A 26,629-nucleotide genomic window follows, 5' to 3' on the forward strand; every position below is an offset into this window, starting at 1 on the left:
GTTTCCATGCCTTGAATAAAAATACTATATTAATCCTGGATTTGAGGGAGGAGCCAGAGGCTTCACCTTCTATTAGACAGGCTGCCCGATACTGGGTTCCTGCCACATTGAGACTATTGGTTTTGCATCATTCCCATTATCAATAGCTTTTATGAAGCTATTGTAGCATCTTTTATTTGCTCTACTTATGCCTTTGAATTTTGTAATAGATCTTAACGGTTTCCCAAAACGTCGCTCCAGAGCTCCTTTGCCTGTCCTTAGACAGGAACTGGTCACACTTTCACTGTAGGGTAGCCTGGTTCTCGATTCACCCCATCTCCCCCGAAAAAAATGCCATGCCATTAAGGAGTAAATCTTATAGCCGTACAGTGCAGCCACCTAGGGCAAAGTGAGGCAGGATCCAGTCAAAAAATGATAAGTCACTGATCCCTTTAAATGTACTCGTAAGGAAGAGGGGGCGATGCCATGGAGAAATTAAGACTAGATGGAGATGAACATATTTTAACAGCTGGATGTAAAGAATATACTATTCACTCTGAAACCCCACGCTTTCAGAAGTAGACAAAAAAAAAAAACACAATTTTCTACTCAATTTTAATTTATTAAGTCGGAATGCAGTTAAAATAACTTTTCAGCAGCATTTACGGGAATAATATTTACACTGACACACACTCCCACAAAACTCCAGTCCAATCATCTCAAAACGTGTTAAAAACAGAAGCCCCATGGATAGTCTTAGCAAAAACTCCAGGAGGCCCAGAGGATGCCGACGAAGTACAAGAGCTTGAATACAGCTCAAGCAAGTGCCAGCTTTTGGGCACTAGTAACGAACCAGAGGGTCAGCCAGGGTGGATGAAGCCCAAGCCAAGGAGACGACCAGAATAGGGATATTTAGAGTCCACGCCATATAAAGTCCAGCAGTCAAGCTTCTATGCCCCTCTTCAACACTGAAAGACCATACAGGTCAACAGGTTCAGGCCTAGGTTGTCTGCAGTGTGCTTAACTGGGTCATGCCAAACGTACCACTGGCCATTAAAACTCAAGCGACTAGTACCTACTACCTCTGGGATTAGATGCTGGCATAATTGGAATAAAAACCATATCTTCAGGAACTTGAAATAAAATGAACTACAGAAAAAGGGCGATGGGTAAAAGTTGGAAATTAAAAAAAAAATCTAGTTTTTGCTATAGTCTTTAGTTTCACTGTCTGTCTCGTTGAGCAGTGTTGTCCTCACCAGGGCTTCTGTGACTGCATAAGGATCGCAGTTGGCAGAAGGTCGGCGATCTTCAAAGTAGCCAAAGCCTTCTTGGCCCACCTGGCGTGGGATGCGGATGCTAGCACCACGGTTGGCTACACCAGCAGAAAACTCATGGATGCTGGAGGTCTCGTGTTGGCCAGTTAACCGCCGGGAGTTGTCCTTGCCGCCACGTGGGTCATACACACAGATGTGATAGTTGTGCCTCTTGCTGAGCTTCTCAATGGCATCCTCTATGTATCTGAAGTGAGGAAGAGAGAAAGGTTAGCATTAATAAGGGCATACTCCATTTCATGTCTTGCGAAAGCGGAACCAACTGCTATCCACTCCCACAACTTTCGAAAAGGAGCCACTTCTGCCAGAGGTTATGGAAAAAAGAATTAATCCAATTTAGCCTCTCCACATTCTGGGACTTTTTTGAAGGCAATCTAACATAGCTGTACCACCACAATCTTCTACATCTATACAGCAGCCTAAATAATTATATATGCTACCAAAATGATACATCAACTGTAAACTTGCCAATCTATATCCACCCAGTAGGACTAGGTCTAATATCAGTGTAGTAATACTGAATCACCTTGCTCAGATTGAGCTTGCACTGAAAGACTGCTGCTGGCCCAAGCGGCTTTAGAACCCGCGTTTCTGTGCAGATAGCCAAATACGTAAAAGTTCCACCACTGCTTCAAATACTGAAATAGTCCTCCATTTCTTATGTATTCACGAAAGTACGAATATTGGGATGACCGTTTTTCAACAGGCTTGTTTATCTGGTTAATGTTACCCATTATAAAAAAAGTGTAATTAACTTGATTATACAAAGCAACCTTTAATGCATTAAGTGGGCTTTACAAGTCCTATTTAGCGCAAAGTGCACATGCATGCAGGTAAAGGCAACTACTGAGGGAATAGGTATAAGTGTTAAAATAGCAACTCATGCAGGTGGTCTCACTAAAATGTGAGCAAATCAGTTTGTTCGCACAGCTTCATGCACCATAAAAAAAAAATGTCCTACTTCCACACATTTAAATGGAATGCCTACAGGAGGTATGAAACGACAGGGTGGGTAGCAGGAGTAGATTTATGCAACCAGTATGCTGGACCTAAGCAGGGCTCTTATTTACAGTACCCACCTCAAAAATATTCTATACCATAAGTTACCGGAGTGGCTTTACAAAAAAAAAAACGCATTGGCATAGCCAATAGGTCTCGCCTTTGGGACCTTATAAGTGTTTAGTTAGCCAGCACAATATCCTTGGTGCAACAACATGGCTAAACACATAAGGCAAAAATCTATTGGCTATGCCAATGCTTGTTAGGTCGAGCCTGCTGCTCTAGAAAATGACCTCTTGGAATCACTTAAGTCTTTTTACCAAACTCGTGCGTCTGGCTTTTTATTTCCCACACCTTGTATTGGCCATTGCGTGTAATTAAAGCACGCAATTGGCCAAAGGCGGGTACTTGTCCTGCCTTTTGTCTAAATGTTGACTCCCATGGCGTATCAGTCTCGGGAGCAAGCCGAGGCGCACAGGCATTCCTCCCTCATTATGGATAATTAAACACAGCGGGGTGCTTCAACTTTAGCGGCTGCACTGGTTTTAATTTCTCCTTGCCCACCTCAAAGAAAACAAAACCTCAGTTGGTATGCAGGAGGTACTTGTTTATACCAGCAAAATAAACATTTGTCGCAGCAAGAGGACTAAATCAAAGGCGCCACTTTCACACCATGCGTACAGAATCCACCTCAAGTCTTTGTTTTCTTGTTTTGAAAATAAAGCTCGTACTACAGGAAATACGGCAATATCTTCTGGTAAAAGCGTGGCAGAATTACCAGCGATGAGAGAATGGACTCGGAAATGCATGTTTATGGCAAGGGGTTTTCGCTTGAGCTTGTCCGTTAATTAGTGCCACATTGCGTTTGGAGTACGAGCCCTGGGAAGCGCTTTCCCGCAAGACAGTCATCGTGATACAAGTGCTGAGATTGGAGCAGATGAAAAGCTGACAAAACGTAGGCTGAAGGCTATTCTAAAAGTGAGCAGAGACCGGGTAAGGGTGAGAGAGAATGGCTGCTAGAAATGGATTAATGCCCACATTTGAGTACAATCATCAAAACGATTAAGCTAGGCCAATTCTATAAGAAGCTTCAGTGGCATACAACTTATTTACTCCAAAATAAAGTCTTGTGCAAATCTCAAGACTACAATATTGTTCGGTCAGGTAGGCCTACCTCAGCACAGGCTGCCCTCTTTTCAAATAGTATACTGTGGACATTAATATTAATCAGAGTCACTATTGCTATGCTTAAAAAGTACACAGGATTTAGCATAATATTGTTAAATGCTCAGTTCACCTGTGTCATGTTCTGAAAGTTACGCAAACAAGTGGTAAGCTCATAATAGTAGCCAAACAGTCACAATGACACAGGGGATGGTTAGCGTATTGTGAGCACTTGTGTAACAAGTTGTGAATGAAAGAAGGGACAGGAGGAAAGGTGGGAGGGAACACGGCCCGGGGAAGCTGGCTGGGAGGGGGGGGGGGAAGAGAATCCAAGTAAGGCTGTGTGCAGGGAGAGGGGAGGGGGGGGGTGCTGAGCTGGGGAACAGATGGCCGTGAAAGTTTATGGCCCAAAAGAGCGTGCCTGGCCACGTGAACTCAAGAAAACCGCACCAAAAACCCTTGGTTTGACGAGTATTTTGAGCACTTTAATTCTCTCCATTTTCCATTCCTTCGGAATGGAAAAGGCGAGACCTAAATAAAAAAATAAAAAAATAGTTCGCTTCTGCATAACACCTCAACTCCAGTTGACTGCTGATTTTAATTACTACAGCGCCAATCCCAAAATGCATTTAGTGCCTTTATTTCTCATGAGCATATGGGAGACAGCACTAAATGCTGGTTAAAAATCATGGATGAAACGGCAGTCAACCACTGTAGAATTAACTTACAGGCTGCCGTTAGTAAACGTTAAGTCTGAATGCTGCACAGTTAAATGTTGGGCTCTCATTCACAATATTGATTATGGAAGTTGCAAGGAGTACCACAACTGCAATGCAAGGGGACGATATAAAAAAAAAATAAGTCCACAGGAAGCCCTGTGAAAAACTACAATTTTGCGACTTCACCTTATTTTGAGGGTCTAATTTGCTAAGCAATATTATGCTGTGGCTGGCACCCGCAGGTAGTTTACTGGGTTAGAGAAGGGTCCTCAACCCTAACCCCGATCAATAGCTCCTTAGGAGTGCACTTCTCTGAACATTATGGCTGTTCCTTGTACCTTGGAACTGTAGATGGCTGTTACTTCAGTATAAAACGGAAGTCAATGCTACTGTAGAGTGGTCAGATGACTTACTTGAGCCCGCCTGCCTTGCGCATAGCATCAGTGCTGTAGTTGGTGTGACATCCCGCACCATTCCAGTTTCCAGTCATCGGCTTGGGATCCAGCGTCGCCACAACACCAAAGTCTTCACACACTCGGTGCAGAATGTAACGAGCCATCCAGAGATGATCTCCCATGGTAATGCCTACGCAGGGACCAACCTGGAACTCCCACTGAGCAAAAACAAAACGCAATGGTTCAAATTGTCATTAGATTGCTCAAAGTCAAAACTAATACTGTTGGAGGTTAGTGCAGAGCCTTTGCTGAAAGACCCCTTTAAATTAAGTTGTAGTGTTGCCCTCTACTTCAGAAGAAAGAGTCCATCTCTCCCTAGAGCGAGAAGCCTTGCGTAGGAGGACCACACATGTTGCTGCCACCCACTTGTAGAACCAATGGGAGGATCTGGGTTAATTTGTGGATGCCCATGCAAGTTAACTGCTTTACCTTGGAGCTACTACCCAACTTCCGTCATTCACCGTCCACAACTAGTATCACACATCCCTGGTTTCCTCAAATTATTTTTGAGCAGTGAAAAGCCTTGGTCTACTTTTATGAATGTTAAGTGGACAGGTGCTCTGAAAGGATTTCACTTTGTATCCTTCCACCCATGCAGGAAGCTGCAGCATCTACTGTACACTCCAGAGAGCTTTCAATGTGGACACAAGACCTTCACTCTGCAGAAATAGCCTTCTGTAAACAAGCTACGGGCTACATGACCATTAGTCCTGAGCATCGCTTTGGTTCCTATATTGTAGGAACAGGTATTTCTAAAAGGTAATCACAGATTTAAAGCCAACCCTGACTTTCTGGACAGCTTTGACAACTGTATCGTGCAAAATTAAATGCAGTTATCATGCCTCCAGATAGTACACTGCAGCAAGATATTTAAAAAAGCCACTCAGAGGCGTGAGTATTAAAGGCCTCCACCTCAACAGCATAAGCAGGGAGTGCAAAGCAATCAGCCACCAATCCTACAAAGCGGTACAAGGGGGGGGGGGGGGGGGGGGGAGAATGGACAGAGCATCTGAACCAATCAAACACTCGCACCCAGTCAACAGATCTGGGTTTAATCCATAAAGCCTGGCTGAAGACGGCTGTAATAACAGAAACCGGTCCTAGGAAGCTTGTTTCCGGTCCAGGGAAGGCATGGCTTGGCAGTTCGGGCTGGACTGTTCCCATGAGGCACAGGGTCAGACTGATTTGCATATGGCCATGTCTGAACGGGGTGGCAGAGTGGGCTAAAGAACGGTGATGGATTAAACCCAGATCTGTTGACTGGGTGCGAGCGTTTGATTGGTTCAGATGCTCCATCCATCACCACCCCCTTTTGTACCACCAATCCTACAAAGGCTGTCATACCAACTCAATTGCATATTACTTCTAGTTAGAAATCTCCCACTGCACCAATCACACTGCCTCCAAGCTACAGGCTATTTCAGAACACAGAGCTAACAAACAAGCCCCCCCCCCTCACCCCCACCCCCGAGGGCAATGTTTGCCAGGTGCTGCTATGTACCTGAGAAGGCATGACTTCAGCGTTGGTTCCACAGATCTTGACCCCGGCATACAGGCACGCCTTGTAGTGGGACTCTACAATGTCCCGTCCATACACCTTGTCAGCACCAACACCACAGTAGTATGGACCTAAAAAACAAAAAAAAAAGCCATTAGAACACTGCTTCTTCAACCCATGATGGGCTAGTAAACCAGAGGTTAACTAGCTGATCGCAGGGACCCTCAGGCCACCCTCACCCTCCTTGTAAATAACCAGTCAAGAGGAAAGTTCACTGATCGATTAAAAGCAAAACGGAGCTTCAGCCAAGATCACTACTAAAACGCATGCCAACTCATTGTGCCACTATATAGTGTCCCGTCACGTGGCTGTCATAATAGCAGATCAAGAGGTGACAAGAGCTTCTTTCAGAGTAGGTTTTCTACTCCTTTGAGCCGTTATCGGACTTTGAGAAGACATCTGCAGCAGGCTAAAACTTTGTTCAAATGAGCAGGATCACCAGAATACGGCATGGTAACACCAAATTATATGCAATCACAAAATGGTGAATACAGTTTGGGAAAAGCCTACCTCAATAGTACCAGTTTATCCACAAAATAAAAAAAAACTGAAAGATGGCCAATTAACAAGCTGCCTTACTTTTGAGCTGAAAGTTTTGTAAAAACTTGCAAATCGTGCAACCGATGGATTATGTGGCTAATCCATAACGAAGCAGAAAAAAGCTTCGGAAAGCGCATATTTCCTGTGGCACTTCTAATAAGGAAGTCACAAATCATGTCCTACATCTCCAACCGTTGCTCGCGCAGTGTGTTCCATTACCCTGATAAATTTACATACATGCGTGATTAATGTAGCACGCCATTTACTGGCCAAGGTACAAAAATGTTTAGGAGGCAGGCTCCCTGGTGACCGAAAGTCACTACCGAGGGTGTAGGGCGTGCAATGCTGCTTACACCTTTGTGTGGGAGGGAGCTTCTAGTCAGTAGCTAGAAAGCTCAATGACGAAGAAAAGAAATGCTCTGAAAGCACATCCTGGGTTAATGGAGCATAAAGCAAACATTTGAAGGTAAACAGCTGGCCCTGCATAGACCACATGACTAGCAGCGTTACCAGATCACATGATCTTTAGTGTGCTGAGCCTCCCATCAGTGTGGAATAGTACAGTACGGCAGCATCCACTCTACCAGTGGTGTTTGTAAATTAAATCCATTCTACTAGGAAACTCGTGATGAGTTATACATGTTAAACTAATAATTGCATGATTTCACAGTCCAGGTTATGGCAATAGCCGCCAATACAACCAATCAAGTTGACTGACGTTTTAAGATACAGCTCTTCCTTCCATCGAAGATGCAAACAGCACCCATCAACAAGAGCTGCTTGGCACCACCATCATTCTTACCTTGGGGTCCTGGAAATCCGTTCTCTGGCCATCCATATGGATGTCCATTTATACCAAGCAAAGTGTACTCCTGCTCCATGCCGAACCATGGGTGGCAGTCCTTCACCTTCTCCATCACAGTCTTGCACGTGTTGCGCAGGTTGGTCTCTGTGGGATAATGCACAAGGTTAAAAAACTAAATTGGCACTGACAAATGTTTTAGCTTTTTCATAAAGAAAATATTGACCTCAAAAAGAAATCACAGTAGTCCCTGAAACTGACAGGAAATACAGCATTGAACTGGCTGTGAATGGGCAGAATGAAGATTGAAGAAAACTGGCACGATGACTATAAAAATACATAATACAAAGTCTTCAAGAATAAAAAGATCTTGATTGCGCCATGTTTAGGTCTGGATTTAAACATTAGAGCTTACTGGGACAAGACTGCTTGTTTTGCTAGTTTGCAGGCACTCCTGTATGTTAAGGTGTACAGAAGTAATAATAATTTTGGATGCATCAGTATGAGAGTTGTAACTTTGTAAAACATCCAACCTGGTACTGCCCCCACCCACATTTATCTGCGCATAAACATGAATGAGGGGCAAAAATGCAGCATTAAGTTAAATTGAAGTGTTCAGTTCTCACCTGCTGGCTTCCTGTTGTATTTCAGTACTTCGCACATCACCAGCTTGTTTGGGTCCAAGCAGAAGGGGTCTCTAAACATCTGGACCGGGATCAAGTACATGTCACTGTTTGAGCCCTCTGCTTGGTAGGTACTGGAGCCATCAAAATTCCATTCTGGGATATCTGAGTGGGAATTGCAAATAATTCAGTGTCAGTCTGTAGAACCAGGGCGGAAAAGTGCTATAACTGAGTGTTAACCTCGGACCAGTATGTTAATGTGCCCAAAAGCTCAATCTCCACTTCCAAGAAGCAGTATTAACTCAAGCGTTACCGAGTACCTAGTAGCTTGAAGGGAAATCGATGTACAGAAAGGAATGCATAAAGAGAAAGAGGGTCATAGATCAGCAGAAGGGGAAATGGGGCCGCTAGGGCAGAAAGCCATGGGGGTGGTGAACCTGGTTGAAAAGTTCAAATGCTTGAATTCCGTCGCAAACACAGGGCTGTTTGGACGTCCTGGGAGACCCAAGCATGACCCTAAAGCTAGAGATTTAACAGGCAAAGTCGCATGCGGAAACATCCGAGCTCGAACTTAACAGCTGAAAATGCCTCAAGAAGACAATTGCAGCCAAACATTTCTTCTTAAGGGTGTGAAGTGTTAATTATAGGCAAAGACACTGAAGTTCTGCGACTGACTGCACAAAATTATGGGATGATGGGGGGGGGGGGGGGGGGGGGGGGGGGTTTAAAGAAGAAGAATTTGCTGCCAAGATGCATTTTTTAACAAACTTTTTACTAATGGTTTCTGCGTGCAGGGGGAAGGCCTCTCAATCGGAACTGTTCTTCAGTTGACTATGTATGTTTAGTTAGCCTGGTGACAACGAGGTGAATTAAATATTTACCTTGTATAAGAGATTACAAGACAATTAAATATCAAAGGAGTAAATAGCAACATAACTTTAGTCAGCCTAGTCGACTGCAGCATAATTCTAGTGGCCACGATTATAGCTTAAAAACGCACAAAAGTTGTTTAGCCAGTGAAAGGATGGGCTTCAGCATCAACTTTCTCAGCTGTACATTGACCTACCTTCTATGCACTTGGGTTCGTTGTCCACGGTTTTAGTCTTGCAGCGGACGCCCTCCCCGGTGCCATCGATCCAGACATAGGTTACCTGTACCTGATCTCCCTGGGGGAGTTTCATGTACTGCTCCCGGACGGACTTGTTAAGCTTGGAGCTGTGAGAGACCGACATGGTGACAGATCTGCAAGAGATGGGAAAAAAAAGTGAGGCCAGGGGCCACCTGCATCAACAGCAGACCGAGGGCAGGGCCTACCCATTCCCGCAGGGCATCCGAGGCACGACAAAGTCCAGATCAAAGCATGCACACAAAAAATAAGGACTAACGCATACAGGTTTAAAAGCAGATCATGTGGCAAGGCAACTCCTGGGAAAACGTTACCAGAGTATGGTCTCATTTAATCTACAAAATCTCCGCCGATTAGACACCCGCTAAAAGAAGAACCACAAAAAAAACCCCACAACCATTTAACTATGGACACAAATACGAACCTAAAGGGTGGTACATCTATACCCTAAATATGTGCTGCCCGTGAAAACGGCTCATTCATATACCCCCGGAACACATTCTTACCATTGAATTATCATCCATGGGGAAACAGGAAGCCATTGTTCACCTGCCACTGATCGGCGTCAATACAAAAACCGCCATTATGCAAGCCCAATACCCCCCCCCCCCCCAAACATCTAAGCCGGAGAGGTGGTCACTCACATGCCAATCTAACACCAGGCAACGTTTCCACAGACTGGAGTGGACAGCGACTCATTGACACAGGTACAAGACGACTGCAGCCCACATACGTAGGGTATCATACCCGTCCACAACCACTCAAGCAAAGCTTAGTGCCCCTTTTCAACAATATCCACCCTTAAACGCAACCCTCAGCATGGGGAACCCCTGCATAGGTCACCCCATACGTGGATAATTCATTCAGACCGCTCCGGCGCACACGTACGTTCAGAGATGCTCCGCTTTAGGTACACTGACCCCCGCTCAGGACCGGCTAGAGTTGAAGGAGCTACTTCAACCTGGGGCGGGCGTCGAACTTAAAGACACTGGAGCAACAACTCGAATTGTATTAGAAAACGCCGATTTCATTAACTTAAGCGACCGTATGAGTAGCGCATTGTCTGTGGGAGGGTGGTGGAAGCCCCACTAAAGCGGTGCCTCCATCACCCTGCCTCCGAAAGCGGCGCGCGGCACGGCAGGAACCGGCTGGATCCGCCTGCCTCACTTCCTCTCCCAGTGGCCGCGTGGAGCCCGCGAGGCGGGGGTCCGGGCTGTTTACCACATTCACTGAGGTAGACATCTTGTGGGGAAGGGGCGCTACTCTCCGTCCGCACGGATAACCCCGGGAGCACAGACCCCGAGCCCAGGGAGCAGAACCCCGCGTCCAGGAAGCACAGACACCACCTAGGACCGGCAACGTATCCATAATAACGGCCATTCGGTAAACGGACCCCACACGCCAACCAAGGCGGAGTATGCTTAAGCGGACCATAGGTAAGACCAAAACGCTGCCCCTTTCTATAGAACGCATAGCAAGGTCGTCCACCCCCTCCCTAAAAACAAAAAAAACCTCCAGCCGTTGCCTCAGACTCACCCGGTTACTCCCGACAGCTCCGGTGGTTGAGTAGGTTGAAAGTACTGAGTGTGGCTTCAGTGGAGCTTATAAGGGACCAACTCCTCCCATTGGCTTCAGAGAGCCCTCCCCTCCAAATCCAGGTCCTCCCTGTGAACAGCCCGGCCCCTCCCCGTACAGCCCTCGCCCGCCCTCTATGAGCAGCTTCATTTCTCCAAGGAAACAGTTCCAAACTGCTTCATGGTTCTTTCTCCCTGTTCGTGTTCCTTCCGAGGCCCCAATTTCTCTCCGTTCATCACTGATTTCGGGTATTTATTTTCTAGGATTAAGTACCGACTACTTTCTACAAATACATCACGCATTTAGGTTAGAAGAACTACACCTAACAGATACTACAGTTTCTTTAAGGACCGGTTTTATGTTTTTTGCGAAGTAAACCGAACTAGAACAAGCATTGCAAAGACGATAGTCGCGCTTTAGTGAGAGTTAGACGGTGACCTGTTGTCGTTGTAAATGACAATGTCTGACACCCATGTGTTATGGAGTGGAGTGGAACTAAGTGACGTGGAGTCGAATTATATGGGTTGGATTGGAATTGTTAGTTGTGGAATTGTGTGGTGTGGAAAAGTGTGTGGTGTGGAGTGGAATTATGTGGCCTGATGTGCATTGGAAATATGTGGATGGTAAATTATGTGGCATTAAGTGCATTGGAATTATGTGGAGTGGGAGTGTGTGGGTCATGGAGTGTAATTATTCCCTTGGTGCGCGCGTCAGCCAACGGCCCGTCGCAAGCACTCCCTCGGTAGTGCTGCGCACGTCCGTTGGCCGACACATCCCCGCCCACTTAATAGAACTCCTGCACCGCAGCGGAATTTGCACCGCGGTACAGAAGTTAAGTGGATTTATATTTATATTTTCTGTTGTGGAGTGTATGTAGTGGAGTTTATTATGTGGTGTGCTAATGAATTTTGTGGCATGATGTAAAATTCTGTGGTTTGATGTATGTGGTGTTTAATTGTGTTTTTGAGAGGATATAGGTGTTTTGTTGCTTAATTATGTGGTGATCGTCTCCAGGGAATCATAGTTGTGCGAGAGGCTGAAGTGGGCTGACCATTTGCTGTTCTGAAACCACGTGTGCTGACGTCACACACTACCAGGAGAGTTTGCTGCTGCTGATTGCAGATCTGGACTTTCCCGCTTTGCCCTGCACCGCTGCCTGTAGTCGGGTACCTGGTCCGTCTGCTCCAGATTGGGAACCAACCCTGGAGGGCAGGGGCTGCCAGTGAGCTGCGGGTCCAGGCCGCCGGGGCTGCTCTGGCCTGAATCCCGGTCCGTCAGCTCTGGATAGGAAATCAACTTCCGAGGGCAGCCAAGGAGCAGTGGGTGCGGGTCTGCTCCGACCTAAAGCCCGATCCCCAGTCTGTCTCCTCCCGATGCTGGATCACTGGTGCAGACCAGCAGCGGTCGAAGCGGTGAACGCAGGGGAAGCAAGGGGACGAAAGCAGAGATTGCTGCTCTGGTCTCTGCTTAGGAACCTGGGACCAGATCTTTGGAACAGATTTTGGCGGTGGCAGCAGTAGAGGTAAGCCCATAGATAAACAAGTAGACAAATGCTGAGTTGTAAAACTGTTGTGCTAGTCCCTGTGCGACTTTGTTATTAACCCAGAGAGCGACACCCGATTATTGTTGCCCCAGGCCTCTGTTAGCTCCCATTACACTGCTAAGAGCCCAGACTGGAATACCAGGGTTGCTGCTGCCCCATTCCTTTCATTAGCTCCTGCCACCCAGTCAAGAGCTCGGGCTCCCACTGGCTTTTTCCAGTCTTATCAACTACCAAGCTTTTACCAGCTTATATCAACCTGTCAAATGTGTTTAAGAACCCATCAGCCTACCAGCCCGACAAGTCTGATAAAGCGTTCAGTCCAGTGGTAAGATGAACACAAAGTGGGGGGGATACCTTACCAATTATGGTGGCCACAGAGTGAGTGTGAACACACAGAGAAAGGAGGTGGGGCACAATACGAACAGTAGATTGAAGCACTGCCTCCCCGTTGCATGGAAGCAGCCGACATTACTTTGGTGCGGCTTGTGCACTGTAAGTCGATCAGCGACAAGCTCTCCAGCACTCAATTTCCATATAAAATCCATGTAGGCTTTCAAGAAGGGTAACAAGTAAAAAGCAGGGCGTGCAGGGGTAAGATGGGAGGACCAAGGTGTGTGCAGGCTCTAATCTTAGAGTAAGCTATTGACACAGACAATAACCTATAAATGGTTTAGAGTTTTTTTAGACACCACCAGTTTTAAGTTCAAGTTTATTCAAATGATTGCGAGGTTACTTAAAACCATTACAATAAAAGTTGTACAAGATAACACATGTTTACTTAGTTAGACAATTAATAATTCCAATACTAAAGGCTTTACAATTCCATTTAAAATTTGACAAATAATAAAAACGGGTAAGCCACAGCTCTAAAGTTGGAAGTGCTATTGTACAAAATAGCATTTAATTTAATTTATCTGCCTTCAAGGGGATTTGATTCAAAAGTCAACAGGTCTACCCCTGGTATTGCCTTACGAAACAATAAGTTATTTCCTAAAAGATGATATGGCCATTGAATGATAACGTATACATTTACATAGTAAGACATAGCTACAAGACACAGTTAACAATTCCAATGATAAAATCTTTAGGTTCAATTTACAATATGTCATGTAGTGAAAAACAAGTAAAGTCACAGCTTAAGACTGGAAGTGCAATTGTAAAGGAGAGCATTTCGATTCATTTGTCTACCTTCAAGAGGATTTAATTAAAACGTCAACAAGTGTATCTCTGGGGCGTGGCTTGAGCGCCGATGGATGAGGCGGCGTGAGCTGAGAGCTCCGCGCCCGATCCCACTAAACATCCTTCTAAAACCTCCTGATTGCTGGCATCGTTATAGAATCAAGCGTCGGAACGGTTGAGCAAGGGCTCCCGACCGACGCGGCAACCTCTGGTGCTTGCTGCGCACTCCAGGTGCGAACTCTACTGCCAGGGCGGCTTGGGGAACAGGAACAACATGGCGGCGGCCGGCGGCGAGTAAAGGATAGCTGGGCTGGCGGACCCGATTTCTATAACGTGGAGCACACACCTTGACCCCGCAGAATCAACGAGGAGGGCAACCCGGTACCCCTGGGCAATCACGCACACTGCTGGTGGGGAGAGAAGGGGAATACCAAGAGGAGTGCGAAATAGGCGAGACACATCGAGGCCTCAAAATGGCGACCGGAGGCCCGCACTGCCTGTGTAACCGGAGTTGGTCGTGGTGACTGGACAGGACCACACGCGGCTGCTGGTGCGGTGGAGGTCGCGCTGGAGTGTGGATTTCGTGACCGCTTGCTGAGGGCGGTGGTGCTGTGGAGCGGAATCGCCCCGGGCAGGCGTGTGCGGATGGCCTGCCACTATCGGCCTAACAGAGAGGCGATTGGGAGCTCTTGACACCCTGGGTGATGCCGGACGGAAGGACAAGCACTGGCGGACCACCCACCTACATCGGAGGTCGACTGCGCCCAGTTACTGTGCCCGGTAAGTGTGGTGGTGGGGACCTGCGTTCGGCACTGCGGAGGTGGGGTCGGGGAGCAGGTTCACAGCACCGCATGAGCAGGGGCGCATGCAAGGAGGCCTTGGGCAGGGATTGCAGGCACGGAGCAGAAGAAACGCAGAGCGCTAAAGACCCACAGCGGGAGTCTGGGCTACACTGCAGGCGACGTGGAGAGGGCGTCCAAGGCTCGTGCTCAAGAAGTCAGGAGTGGCCAGAAGCTGGACAAAGGCACCATACTGGGGGTGGCCGACAGGGCCCAGAGAGTCACTCTACGGGGAGCATGCTTGGATGAGGTCAGCGCAGTGCATGTAAATCCGGGGGCTGCAAGGCTACTAGAGAGGACATTGACATCGCACTGGGACCTGAATGCTATGCGCAAAGAGCAGACGGAGCAGTGGGACCCGGATAAGCGCTCGGCACCGGGAATCGAGGCCTTGGGGTACAGGCACCAAGACTGTGTTGCTGAGGTGGGGTGCTGACCGATACATGTCACAGTGAATGCTGGACCTGGAGGGGAGTGGGTCCTGAAGGTGGCGAGCCTGCTGTGATTCCGACTAATCAGCTTTATCACTCTCAAGGTACTACACTGTAAGGAGGAACACCTGGTGCCCCTACACAGGCGGGTACATTGCGCAGTGCAGGAGTGCGACCAGCTGCTCGGGATGAAACTCAGAAATAAGAAAGAGGAGACCGTGGGACAAGATGACACACATGCTGCAAGTGGAGATGCTGAGAGGGCGATGTCAGAAATGGGGCTGCAACAACACCTGGATAAAATACTGGAAGCCATAGCCTCAACAAAGGACGCCCTACAGCAAGATATTGCGCAGGTTGCGACTGGGTTAGGGCTCCTGCGCGCAGACCACTCAAAGCTAGCCAATAGGGTGAAAGAACACGAACTAGCCATCCAAGAACTGACGCCGGCACAGAAAGCTATGGAAGTTAAGATGGGAGACGCGCTGAGTCGCTTAGAGATGTTAGAAAAGAGGGCAGAAGATTCCGAAAGTAGGAACAGGCGCAACAACATACGGGTAGTAGGCCTGCCTGAAAATACGGAAGGGACGGACATGATTGCTTACCTGGAGGGCTGGCTCAAAACCATGGTTGCGCCAGAGGGTCTTTCCCCCTTCTTCACATTTGAGAGGGCACATAGGGTCCCGCTCGACGCCCACTGCCTGGTCGGCCTCCGCGACCAGTAGTGGCCAAATTGCTCCATTACGAAGATAGGGATACACTGATCCAAAAAGCCCGCACGGCGGGACCCTTCAAGGTCGGCAATGGCACGGTGACCATATTCCCGGATTACACCCAGGAGACACAAAGGCGCAGGGCCTCCTATCTTGCTGTTAAAAAAGAGCTCAGGGAAGAGGGGATTCAGTACTCCCTGATTTTCCCGGCAAAATTGAGAGTGGTAGTGGATGGCACGACTCAGTTCTTCATGACGCCTGATGACGCATGGACATGGCTTGAGACAGATAGAGCGAGCACAGATCATAAAGGCCGGGAAAGCTCTGACCCACCCAAATCGTCTCAGATGCGCAAATCCCGGCGACTCCGGAAACGAAATAAATACCTGCAGAAACAACAGTTATCCCGAATGGCGGAGGATAAGCAAAAAGCGTTGGCAGCGACGGCGGAGACCACGGGGTCGCGGAGGGCTGAATCAGCAGTGGGTACGGAATCGGAGGGAGACAAGAGGAAGTCGGACACTGAAATATCGGAAACGGATAGCACCAGGGGCCCTGTGGTTACACCTAGAACTGCGGATGGAATGATGGATGAATAACGAACATATGTGGTGTCAGGATGTAATCCAGCGCGCCTGCCAAAAGACTATGTTTCCCAGCAACCCAGGGCTCGCAACTACCGTTCCCAGAATGCCCGGCGGGGTGCAGGATATCACTGGGCGGAGCCTGTGCTCGGGGCTCGTGATTCCTGTTTGTTTCGGAGGTGCGGCTGCTCCTCTGTGTCCGGAGGTCCTTGTGAGCTTCGTGGATTCAACACTTGAGCGGTATTGTGAGTGACAACTCTGCTAGCATATTCTGTTTGTTGTTCCTTTCTCGATCAGTGGAGCGGAGCACCCGGTGTTTCGTCTTGCCTCGCGGCTGCGAGAACACATTTCAAAACTTGATAACAGAGTCTGTATCCTGCGCTGTAATAGTTTAACAGCGGGGTGTTAATTACATACCGCGATTGGCTTATCTGTGGCGGAGTGCAGGGGGGGAAGAGGACCTCCGCACTACCGTCACGAATTAGTGACGTTGTGTTTGTTTTTACCGGAGTGGATTCCTAAATACCAAAGCGGATGGCAGTAGTGAGGGAACTACGCCATGCCGTGTTTGGGTTAATCCTTGGGTATACATGTGTAAGGAAACAATTGCGCACTCATAGCGACGGATGATTGCTAAGTGGATTTCCTTACTTCCTGTAAGCACGGGCGTGCTACACATTTCCTTAAGACGTTTATTGATTATCATGGAGCTGTTATTTGGAACCTTCTGAGTATTGGTTATGGGGTATGTTACTAGCAAGAACTGATACTATAGGCAGACGGTGTATCATGCCTCATGTTTTATAAGTTCTTTTGTGTTATACAGGATAGAAGAAAGGCAGAAGAAACAGCAGGAGGGTGTCTGTGCAAGTGTTCTACAGGTGAAACTAACTATTGATGGATTAGCGAGAATTGAATGAGTGTAGGGTTAAGGATTATATTAACCTTTGTACTTTTGTCTTACAGTTTCTTTTTCCCTGCTGCCCCTTCCTTCTTCCCTTTATTCTTTCGGGTTTTTTTCCCCTTTTGGGGTTTTTCCCTCACCGTATCGTCTGAACACCCTGTGTTTATACTTCAGGGTGTTCGGAGGGTCCGGAGGTGGAGCATTGTTGCTGCATGCGGATCCTGCGGAGTGCAATCCTGACAGAATCACGAGACCAAGAATTTCACTCTGCCCGATCCGTATGTACAGACAATGGCTTCTATGGGGGATGTGTTACATGCCTTGGTCTTGGTACAGCAGGAGTTGGCCTCCTCTAAAGCAGAGACCGCTGCTTTATGGGAAAAGGTGGAATGCCTGAGTGGGAACCCTTTTAATGCTTCCGCCCCGTCTTCTAATTTTCAGGTCACTGTGCCTCCGCCCATTCCACTGGCTACTCCTGAAAGATTCTCAGGGGACCCCGGAAGGTGCACGTGTTTATGACTCAGGTCCTCATGCATTTCTCATGTAAACCCTCATCGTTCCCCACGAACCATTCGAGGGTGGCTTTTTTGATTTCATATCTGGTGGGAGATGCGGCGGATTGGGCGGTACCCTTAGTAAAACGTGACGATGCTATCCTGTCAGATTGGACGGCATTCAAGACCGAATTTGAAAGGGTTTTTGACCGAAGAGCTACGACGTTCAGTGCTGATCGAGAGCTGTTGGCTTTGAGACAAGGCAGGGGTGAACTAATTACTTATTTAACTGCTTTCAACAGACTAGTGGCCGAAGCAGAATGGCCAGAGGAAAAAAGAATGTCCCTTTTTTATCAGGGGTTGCATGATGACTTAAAAGATGTAGTGGCCCAGGTTGATCCCCAGCCTACGTCCTTTGTTGATATGGTGAATTTGGTGTTAAGGCTGGATAGCCGTTTGTCTGACAGAGGGAGTAACAGGAGAAGATGGAGAGAGGGGGTTACAGTGGTGAAAGAAACCCTCGTAAAGCGTCTGGGGGAACCGAAAACCCTCCTGAACCTATGGAGATAGGAGCACTCAGAGCACCTTTGTCGAGAGAAGAGAGGGAGGCAAGAAGAGTACAGGGCCTATGCATGTACTGTGGGAAGAAGGGACATTACGTCAGGGAATGTCCTTCTCAACCCAAGTCTTCAGGGAATGTTAGTAGGTTCAAGAAGGTGGCGGTATCGAAGACAGTGCAGGAAAGGAAGGGAACGCTTCTGGGGTAGAAGAGGGGAATGCATGGAAACTTACATCTTTGTCTTCTCCGGGGGACGATGAAACAGAGCCTCACTTGGTGATTGTAATGACGCTGGAACACAAACTAGAAAGATATCAGGTGATGGTGATGTTGGATTCCGGAGCAACCGGTAATTTTGTGGATGAAGGCCTGGTGAAACGTTTAGCGTTACCTCGTATTTCTAGGGAGACTCCTGAGGAGGTTTTAGCGGTTGATGGACAGCCTTTAACATCAGGCCAGATTACCGAAAAAACGAGTGAGTTGGGGTTGTCCGTGGTGGTACAGGGCTTCGTGCATTCTGAGGTTTTGTCCCTGAACATCATCGCTGCACCTCAATATGAAATCATTTTGGGTATGCCTTGGTTATGTAAACACAACCCTGTGGTGGATTGGCAGACGAAAACGTTTCGTTTTGAGTCTGAGCATTGTAAGGATCATTTAGTACCGTGTGTTTCTGCTAATGTCACGGCATTGGCCACCCCTTTTGTGGCAGCTACTGCTGTGGAAACAAATGTTAAACTACCCGTGGATTACTCAGCCTATAGAGACGTGTTCAGCGAGTCAAAGGCAGAAACTCTACCCCCTCACAGGGAATATGATTGCTGCATCGATTTGGTGGATGGGGCTACGATACCATCTTGCAGAGTATATGCTTTCTCTGCACCTGAGACCACTTATTTGAAAGAGTACATAGAGCATTATTCCCGTTTGGGGTTCATCCGATCCTCCCGCTCTCCAGCAGCTTCTCCTCTTTTCTTTATAGCTAAGGCCAACGGGGACTTGAGAGCGTGTGTGGACTATCGCGTCTTGAACAAGAATACCATCCGTAACCGTTACCCTCTTCCCCTCATCTCAGTCTTGCTCGACCAGGTGAGGGAGGCCAAGATCTATACTCGTTTGGACCTACGTGGGGCTTATCACCTGGTCAGAGTAAGAGAGGGGGATGAATGGAAGACGGCGTTCAAGACGCGAATCGGTCTGTACGAGTACCTAGTGATGCCTTTTGGGCTTTGTAATGCTCCTGCAGCATTTCAGTTTTTTATAAACGATGTCCTGAAGGAATACTTGGACCAGTTTGTTGTGATATACATAGATGACATCTTGATTTACTCACAGGACGTATCCTGTCACACAAACCATGTATGCAAAGTTTTGGAGAAACTAAGGGAACACAGTTTATACGTGAAACTGAGTAAATGTGAGTTTGGGGTTCAAGATGTGGAATTTCTGGGTGTGAATCTCAGTCCATGCGGTTTACAGATGTCCGAAAGGAAGGTACAGGCGGTAAGGGATTGGCCAGCCCCAAAGAATGTGAGGGAGGTGCAGAGCTTCTTGGTGTTCGCCAATTACTACCGTCAGTTCATTTTGCAATTTTCCCAGATTGCTGTCCCCATTACTCGGTTGTTACGGAAAGGAAATGATTTTGTATGGACAGGGGAGGCTGAAGAGGCATTTCAATCACTGAAACGTGCTTTCACCACAGCACCGGTGTTGGCACATCCTGTTTTGGAACATCCTTTCATAGTCGAGGCAGATGCCTCGGATGAAGCCATAGGAGCGGTCCTATCCCAGAGAGATGCTCACACGGGTCAGCTCCATCCTGTTGCTTATCTGTCTAGGAAGTTGAGCTCGGCTGAGGTCAACTATTCCATAGCAGAGAAAGAACTCTAGGCAATAAAAAAGGCTCCAGAACTGTGGGGTCTTGGGTCCGTTGGGCGGCTGCCAGGCCAGGTCGGATGGTGAGACAAGGCTTGCCTTTCCAAGGGGAGTGTTTAGGGAGAAACAATGAGGAGATTCGGAAGAAAGCCTTCAGTTGGTGTCACGATGCTCCGGCGGCTGGACATCCTGGGGTTACAAAGACCGTGAGTCTGCTTAGAAGACATTTTTGGTGGGAGTCTTTGATCAAAGACGCTACGCAGTGGGTAGAGAGGTGTGATACATGTGCCAGAGCAAAAGGGGAAAGCACTAAAAAGAAAGGTCTGTTGATACCTATGCCTACCCCTAATCGGCCATGGCAGAACATCAGTTTAGACTTTATCACAGGACTGCCTTCTGACCAGGGAAAAACCGCGGTATTGGTGGTAGTGGACAATCTAACAAAGATGGGACATTTCATTCCATGTGTGAACCTTCCCACTGCTAGTCAAACAGCACAGTTACTGGCCTCTCAAGTCATTCGTTGCAATGGCATTCCAAGAGTCATTGTGTCTGATAGGGGGCCACAATTCATCGCTCGTTTTTGGCGGATGTGGTGCAAGGCATTGGGTATAGAGCCAGCGCTTTCTAACAGCTTTCATCCTCAAACAGATGGGCAAACAGAACGTCTGAACCAAACGCTAAAAAAATATTTGCGCTGCTACTCCAAGGAAGCGCACGAATCATGGGTGGAACTTTTGTGGATGCGGAGTTGGCGTACAACAATGCTTGGCACAGTTCCTTAGGGAGGTCTCCATTCAAGGCCAACTTTGGTTACGATGCTAACACTTTGCCAATCGCTATCCCTGCTGACTTGAGTAACCAGCCCTCTGTTAGGAAGCGCATCCAGACCTTAAGGAGAGTGCACAAAGAAGTGCAAAAACATTTGTTTAAGGCAAAAGAGGTGTACAAACGATGGGAGGACAGGCATAGAGCACCTGGTCCGCAGTTCAACGTAGGGGATAAGGTGTGGCTATCGACCAAATACATTCGTTTCAAGTTGAGGAGCATATTCCATCCACGCTTCATTGGGCCCTACCCCATTGTACGGCAAATCAACCCTGTAGCGTACAAGTTGAAGTTGCCAGCCTCGTTGAGAATCCATCCTGTGCTTCATGTGCAGTTGTTGAAGAGAGCCCTTTCTTCACGCAGGACGGCTCCTCCTGCCATTGCCGGCGACGGAAATCTGGAGTACGAGGTGAGGTCTATTCGTGATTCCAAATTCCGCAGAGGGATTCTTTGGTATCTAGTTTCATGGAAGGGGTTCGGTGCTGAGGAGGATTCGTGGGAGCCGGTTCATCACCTCAAGGCTCCTAGGGCAGTACAGTCGTTCCACAGGAGGTTTCCTGCGAAACCTGGGCCTAGAAGGCGCATGGGAGGAGGGCGTACTGTCAGGATGTAATCCAGCGCGCCTGCCAAAAGACTACGTTTCCCAGCAAACCCAGGGCTCGCAACTACCGTTCCCAGAATGCCCGGCGGGTGCAGGATATCACTGGGCAGAGCCTGTGCTCGGGGCTCGTGATTCCTGTTTGTTTCGGAGGTGCGGCTGCTCCTCTGTGTCCGGAGGTCCTTGTGGGCTTCGTGGATTCATCACTTGAGCGGTATTTTGGGTGACAACGCTGCTAGCATATTCTGTTTGTTGTTCCTTTCTCGATCAGTGGAGCGGAACACCCGGTGTTTCGTCTTGCCTCGCGGCTGCGAGGAACCCTTTCAAAACTTGATAACAGAGTCTGTATCCCGCGCTGTGACAGTTTAACAGCGGGGTGTTAATTACATACCGCGATTGGCTTATCTGTGGCGGAGTGCAGGGGGGGAAGAGGACCTCCACACTACCGTCACGAATTAGTGACGTTGTGTTTGTTTTTACCGGAGTGGATTCCTAAATACCAAAGCGGATGGCAGTAGTGAGGGAACTACGCCATGCCGTGTTTGGGTTAATCCTTGGGTATACATGTGTAAGGAAACAATTGCGCACTCATAGCGACGGAGGATTGCTAAGTGGATTTCCTTACTTCCTGTAAGCACGGGCGTGCTACACATTTCCTTAAGACGTTTATTGATTATCATGGAGCTGTTATTTGGAACCTTCTGAGTATTGGTTATGGGGTATGTTACTAGCAAGAACTGATACTATAGGCAGACGGTGTATCATGCCTCATGTTTTATAAGTTCTTTTGTGTTATACAGGATAGAAGAAAGGCAGAAGAAACAGCAGGAGGGTGTCTGTGCAAGTGTTCTACAGGTGAAGCTAACTATTGATGGATTAGCGAGAATTGAATGAGTGTAGGGTTAAGGATTATATTAACCTTTGTACTTTTGTCTTACAGTTTCTTTTTCCCTGCTGCCCCTTCCTTCTTCCCTTTATTCTTTCGGGTTTTTTCCCCTTTTGGGGTTTTTCCCTCACCGTATCGTCTGAACACCCTGTGTTTATACTTCAGGGTGTTCGGAGGGTCTGGAGGTGGAGCATTGTTGCTGCATGCGGATCCTGCGGAGTGCAATCCTGACAGAATCACGAGACCAAGAATTTCACTCTGCCCGATCCGTATGTAGAGACAATGGCGTCTATGGAGGATGTGTTACATGCCTTGGTCTTGGTACAGCAGGAGTTGGCCTCCTCTAAAGCAGAGACCGCTGCTTTACGGGAAAAGGTGGAACGCCTGAGTGGTAACCCTTTTAATGCTTCCGCCCCGTCTTCTAATGTTCAGGTCACTGTGCCTCCGCCCATTCCACTGGCTACTCCTGAAGGATTCTCAGGGGACCCCCGCAAGGTGCACGTGTTTATGACTCAGGTCCTCATGCATTTCTCATGTAAACCCTCATCGTTCCCCACGAACCATTCGAGGGTGGCTTTTTTGATTTCATATCTGGTGGGAGATGCAGCGGATTGGGCGGTACCCTTAGTAAAACGTGACGATGCTATCCTGTCAGATTGGACGGCATTCAAGACCGAATTTGAAAGGGTTTTTGACCGAAGAGCTACGACGTTCAGTGCTGATCGAGAGCTGTTGGCTTTGAGACAAGGCAGGGGTGAACTAATTACTTATTTAACTGCTTTCAACAGACTAGTGGCCGAAGCAGAATGGCCAGAGGAAAAAAGAATGTCCCTTTTTTATCAGGGGTTGCATGACGACTTAAAAGATGTAGTGGCCCAGGTTGATCCTCAGCCTACGTCCTTTGTTGATATGGTGAATTTGGTGTTAAGGCTGGATAGCCGTTTGTCTGACAAAGGGAGTAACAGGAGAAGATGGAGAGAGGGGTTTACAGTGGTGAAAGAAACCCTCGTAAAGCGTCTGGGGGAACCAAAAACCCTCCTGAACCTATGGAGATAGGAGCACTCAGAGCACCTTTGTCGAGAGAAGAGAGGGAGGCAAGAAGAGTACAGGGCCTATGCATGTACTGTGGGCTTAAACGATAATGACTGACAACCAACACCTACTCAGCCATCATCTTTAGTTTCACTAGGGGTGGGGGAACTTATTCCATGTCAGTTCCTTAGCTGGAACGTGGCGGGCACTAGAGCCAAAAGACTAGATCCCACATGGATAGACTTTATAGCCAGTAACCATGTAATCGCACTACAAGAAACTTGGGATACCTCACCTACTTTCTGGATGGATGGCTTTTTAAGCTTTACTATACCGGCAATACCAAGTAGCTCAGGAAGAGCCAAAGGTGGGCTAGTTCTCCTTTTCTCACTTAATCTGGCAGGGACTTTTAAACAACTAGAATCAGGTTCCCCAAACATTTTAATCATAGCGTGGACTATTTGACCAGGTCGGGTCCTAGTGGTTACAAATTTCTATAACTCATGGGTTAGACAAACAGACACAGTCCATGTGGATCACCTGGAAAATGTCCTTAACAATTACAGTCATAAATCACGCACTAACTTCGATCTCATAATTTTAGGCGATTTTAACACACAAAAATGTGTTTTAAAATGTAACTTAGGTAACTTGGAGGGTCAGTCAGACAATGGCAACCTACATTTTGTTCACACCAAAGCGGGGGAGGCGCTTGAATTTTTTCTCGCTAGCCTCAACATGTCTGAATCCCACAGCACAGGTAGTGGCGAACCACTAGCAAAAAAAGAAGGAATAGACTGGTCTAGATAGCTGTCAGTGTGCCGTGCTGAGTCTAGAACCCGGAAACCATTAGTAGCACTGGAGCGATAGCACTGGGCAGAGAAAATTCCCATCAGCCCACCCATTTGGTGGAGGACCGTCACTTGGGAGATATGTCATCAATCCAGATCTCGACCAATGCACCTTATGATTGTGCAGAGATGGATTATGATGAAAACTCAGACCACAGTGCTTCACTGGTGATGCTAATGGGGTGCAGTGCATGTGAAAAATTAATATGTGAAAAAGGTGAGGATAAAATTGACTCCTAGGACCAAAATTAAGTTTAATAGGTATGGTACTAAGGTCAAAATTAAAATGCCAAGAATAGTTTTAAATAATAACTATATGAAGGCAAAGTGAGTGAGGGTCGACATGTTTCAGCTAGATGGACTCTTTGATCCCAGCTTTCATCAGGACCAAGTGAAAAATGCGACTGCAGAAACAAAAAGGTGTGACTGTGTACACTAATTATTGGATAAATCCTACCAGCTCATCTGAGCCCAGATGTATACTGGTGGTACTCCAATCCTTGTTTTTATCTCCTGAAGTGAAAAAGAGAGACAAAAGTGTACAACAGAAGAAAGTTAGTGTCTAACGGTATCAAGGATACAAGAAACAAACAAACAGCACACAAACAGTACGGTGGAGAAATTGTCTCCCCGCTACCACAGTAAACACAAAAATTTACTGATTTAAGTGTATCAAGGATCACTGATAATTGAAATTATAAATGAAATTATAAATATAAACTCACCCAGCGTTATGTGGGAGTTTGCCTCACCTCACCCGGCACCCACTCGGGAAGAAGGAGGCCCCGCTCTGTTAGGGTGGAACGAAACTTGAAAAGTTTTTTCGAAAAGTGCGTCTTCACTTCTTCTTTAAAAACCCAATCGAAGAATCTCAACTGGAAGATGTTACACCCACTAATACTGGACTTCGTCCAACTTCCACATTCACTCCGTTGAGTCACCAAGTTCCATCTCATGTTATCACCTTCGAACAGGCAGTCAGACATGACATTGCAAAATTGCAGGACACTGATCGTAGAACATTCCACAACTTTTCCAAATTAGAACAACAGGCCGTGAAAAACCTCTCGCAAGATCCGTCAATCATCATAAAACCTGCGGATAAAGGGGGAGCGACTGTTGTTATGGATTTGGACCAATACCGTCAGGAATGTCTTAGACAATTAGACAGTGACAAATTTTACCAACGTCTGACTGAGGACCCTACCCCACATCTACTTAACGAAATCAAAACGTTGGTAGATGAAGCAAACAATGAGGGCTGGATCACTGCCCATGAGGCTAGATTTCTGGTGACAGAAAAACCCATCATTCCGGGTTTTTACTGTCTTCCGAAGATCCACAAAGCCACTAGACCACCTCCACGACGTCCCATTATTTCTGGGATTGGCTCCCTCTTGGAACCTCTTTCCACTTTCGTGGACTACTTTCTTAGACCTTTAGTCAAAAAGATGCCGACTTATTTGGAGGATACAGCAGATGTTCTAAGACTGTTACCAACCGTAGAATATAATGTAGAGACTGACCTGTTGGTCAGCTTTGATGTAGAATCCCTCTACACCTGTATCCCCCAACAAGATACACTGGACACAATAAGAAGTCTATTGTCGGCAGAAGATCTTGACAGTATAACTCCAGTAAATTTCATCCTATCCTGTGCAGAATTGGCTATGAAGAAAAATTTCTTCAAATTTGAGGAACAATTCTTCTCCGGGACATCCATGGGGAGTGTCTTTGCCCCGAGCCTCGCCAACCTCTATGTACACCAATTCGAACAGACCTGTATCCTCAACCACAGCAACCCATTCTTTGATTAACTGGTGCTGTGGAAGAGGTATATAGATGATGTTCTGGTGGTATGGCGAGGCTCATCTACAGAGGTCCAGTCATTCCATCTATGGCTCAATGAACGCAATCCACATCTAAAATTCACGCTAGAATACAGCCATGAGAGACTTTCTTTCCTGGATTTATCCATCTTTCCAGAAGCGGGGAGTCTCCAAAGCGAGCTCTTCTCCAAACCCATGGCGAGAAATTCCCTGTTGCTTTTTAGCAGCCACCACCCACGTTCCCTTAGGGAGAACCTCCCCGTGGGTCAATTCCTCAGAGTAAAGAGGAATTGTTCATCGAAGGTTTTGTTTAACAAACACGCTACTGTACTAGCTACTCACCTACAGGAGCGCCAATATCCTAAGCAGCTAGTGAACAGAGCTTTAAAACGTGCTTCAAATAACAAGCGTGAAGCATTGATTGAGAGGCGTCCACCAAAAACACCGACAGAACGACTTGCCTTTGTTAGCACATTCAATGCCAGATCACAAGATGTACAGAAACTGGTCCGTAAACATTGGGGGATTTTGAATTCAACTGAGGCTAACATCCCTCCTCCACTCTTTTCATTTAAAAGAGCACCAAGCTTACGTGACACTCTGGTTCATACCA

General features: G+C 47.2%; 1 protein-coding gene across 1 annotated transcript; it reads right to left on the minus strand.

Moving 5' to 3' along the window:
• Nucleotides 1-580: 580 nt before the first annotated feature.
• Nucleotides 581-10,930, minus strand: LOC147710441 (glutamine synthetase). Its single transcript, XM_086921135.1, has 7 exons — nucleotides 10,833-10,930; nucleotides 9,237-9,412; nucleotides 8,174-8,335; nucleotides 7,548-7,694; nucleotides 6,149-6,276; nucleotides 4,606-4,805; nucleotides 581-1,497 (listed from the first exon to the last, which is right to left on the minus strand). Exons 2-7 carry the CDS (start codon nucleotides 9,400-9,402, stop codon nucleotides 1,176-1,178), a joined length of 1,125 nt encoding a protein of 374 aa, XP_086777261.1. The 5' UTR covers nucleotides 9,403-9,412; nucleotides 10,833-10,930; the 3' UTR covers nucleotides 581-1,175.
• Nucleotides 10,931-26,629: the final 15,699 nt, after the last annotated feature.

This window comes from Lissotriton vulgaris, chromosome 5 (assembly GCF_964263255.1).
Source record: "Lissotriton vulgaris chromosome 5, aLisVul1.2, whole genome shotgun sequence".
NCBI lineage: Eukaryota > Metazoa > Chordata > Amphibia > Caudata > Salamandridae > Lissotriton > Lissotriton vulgaris.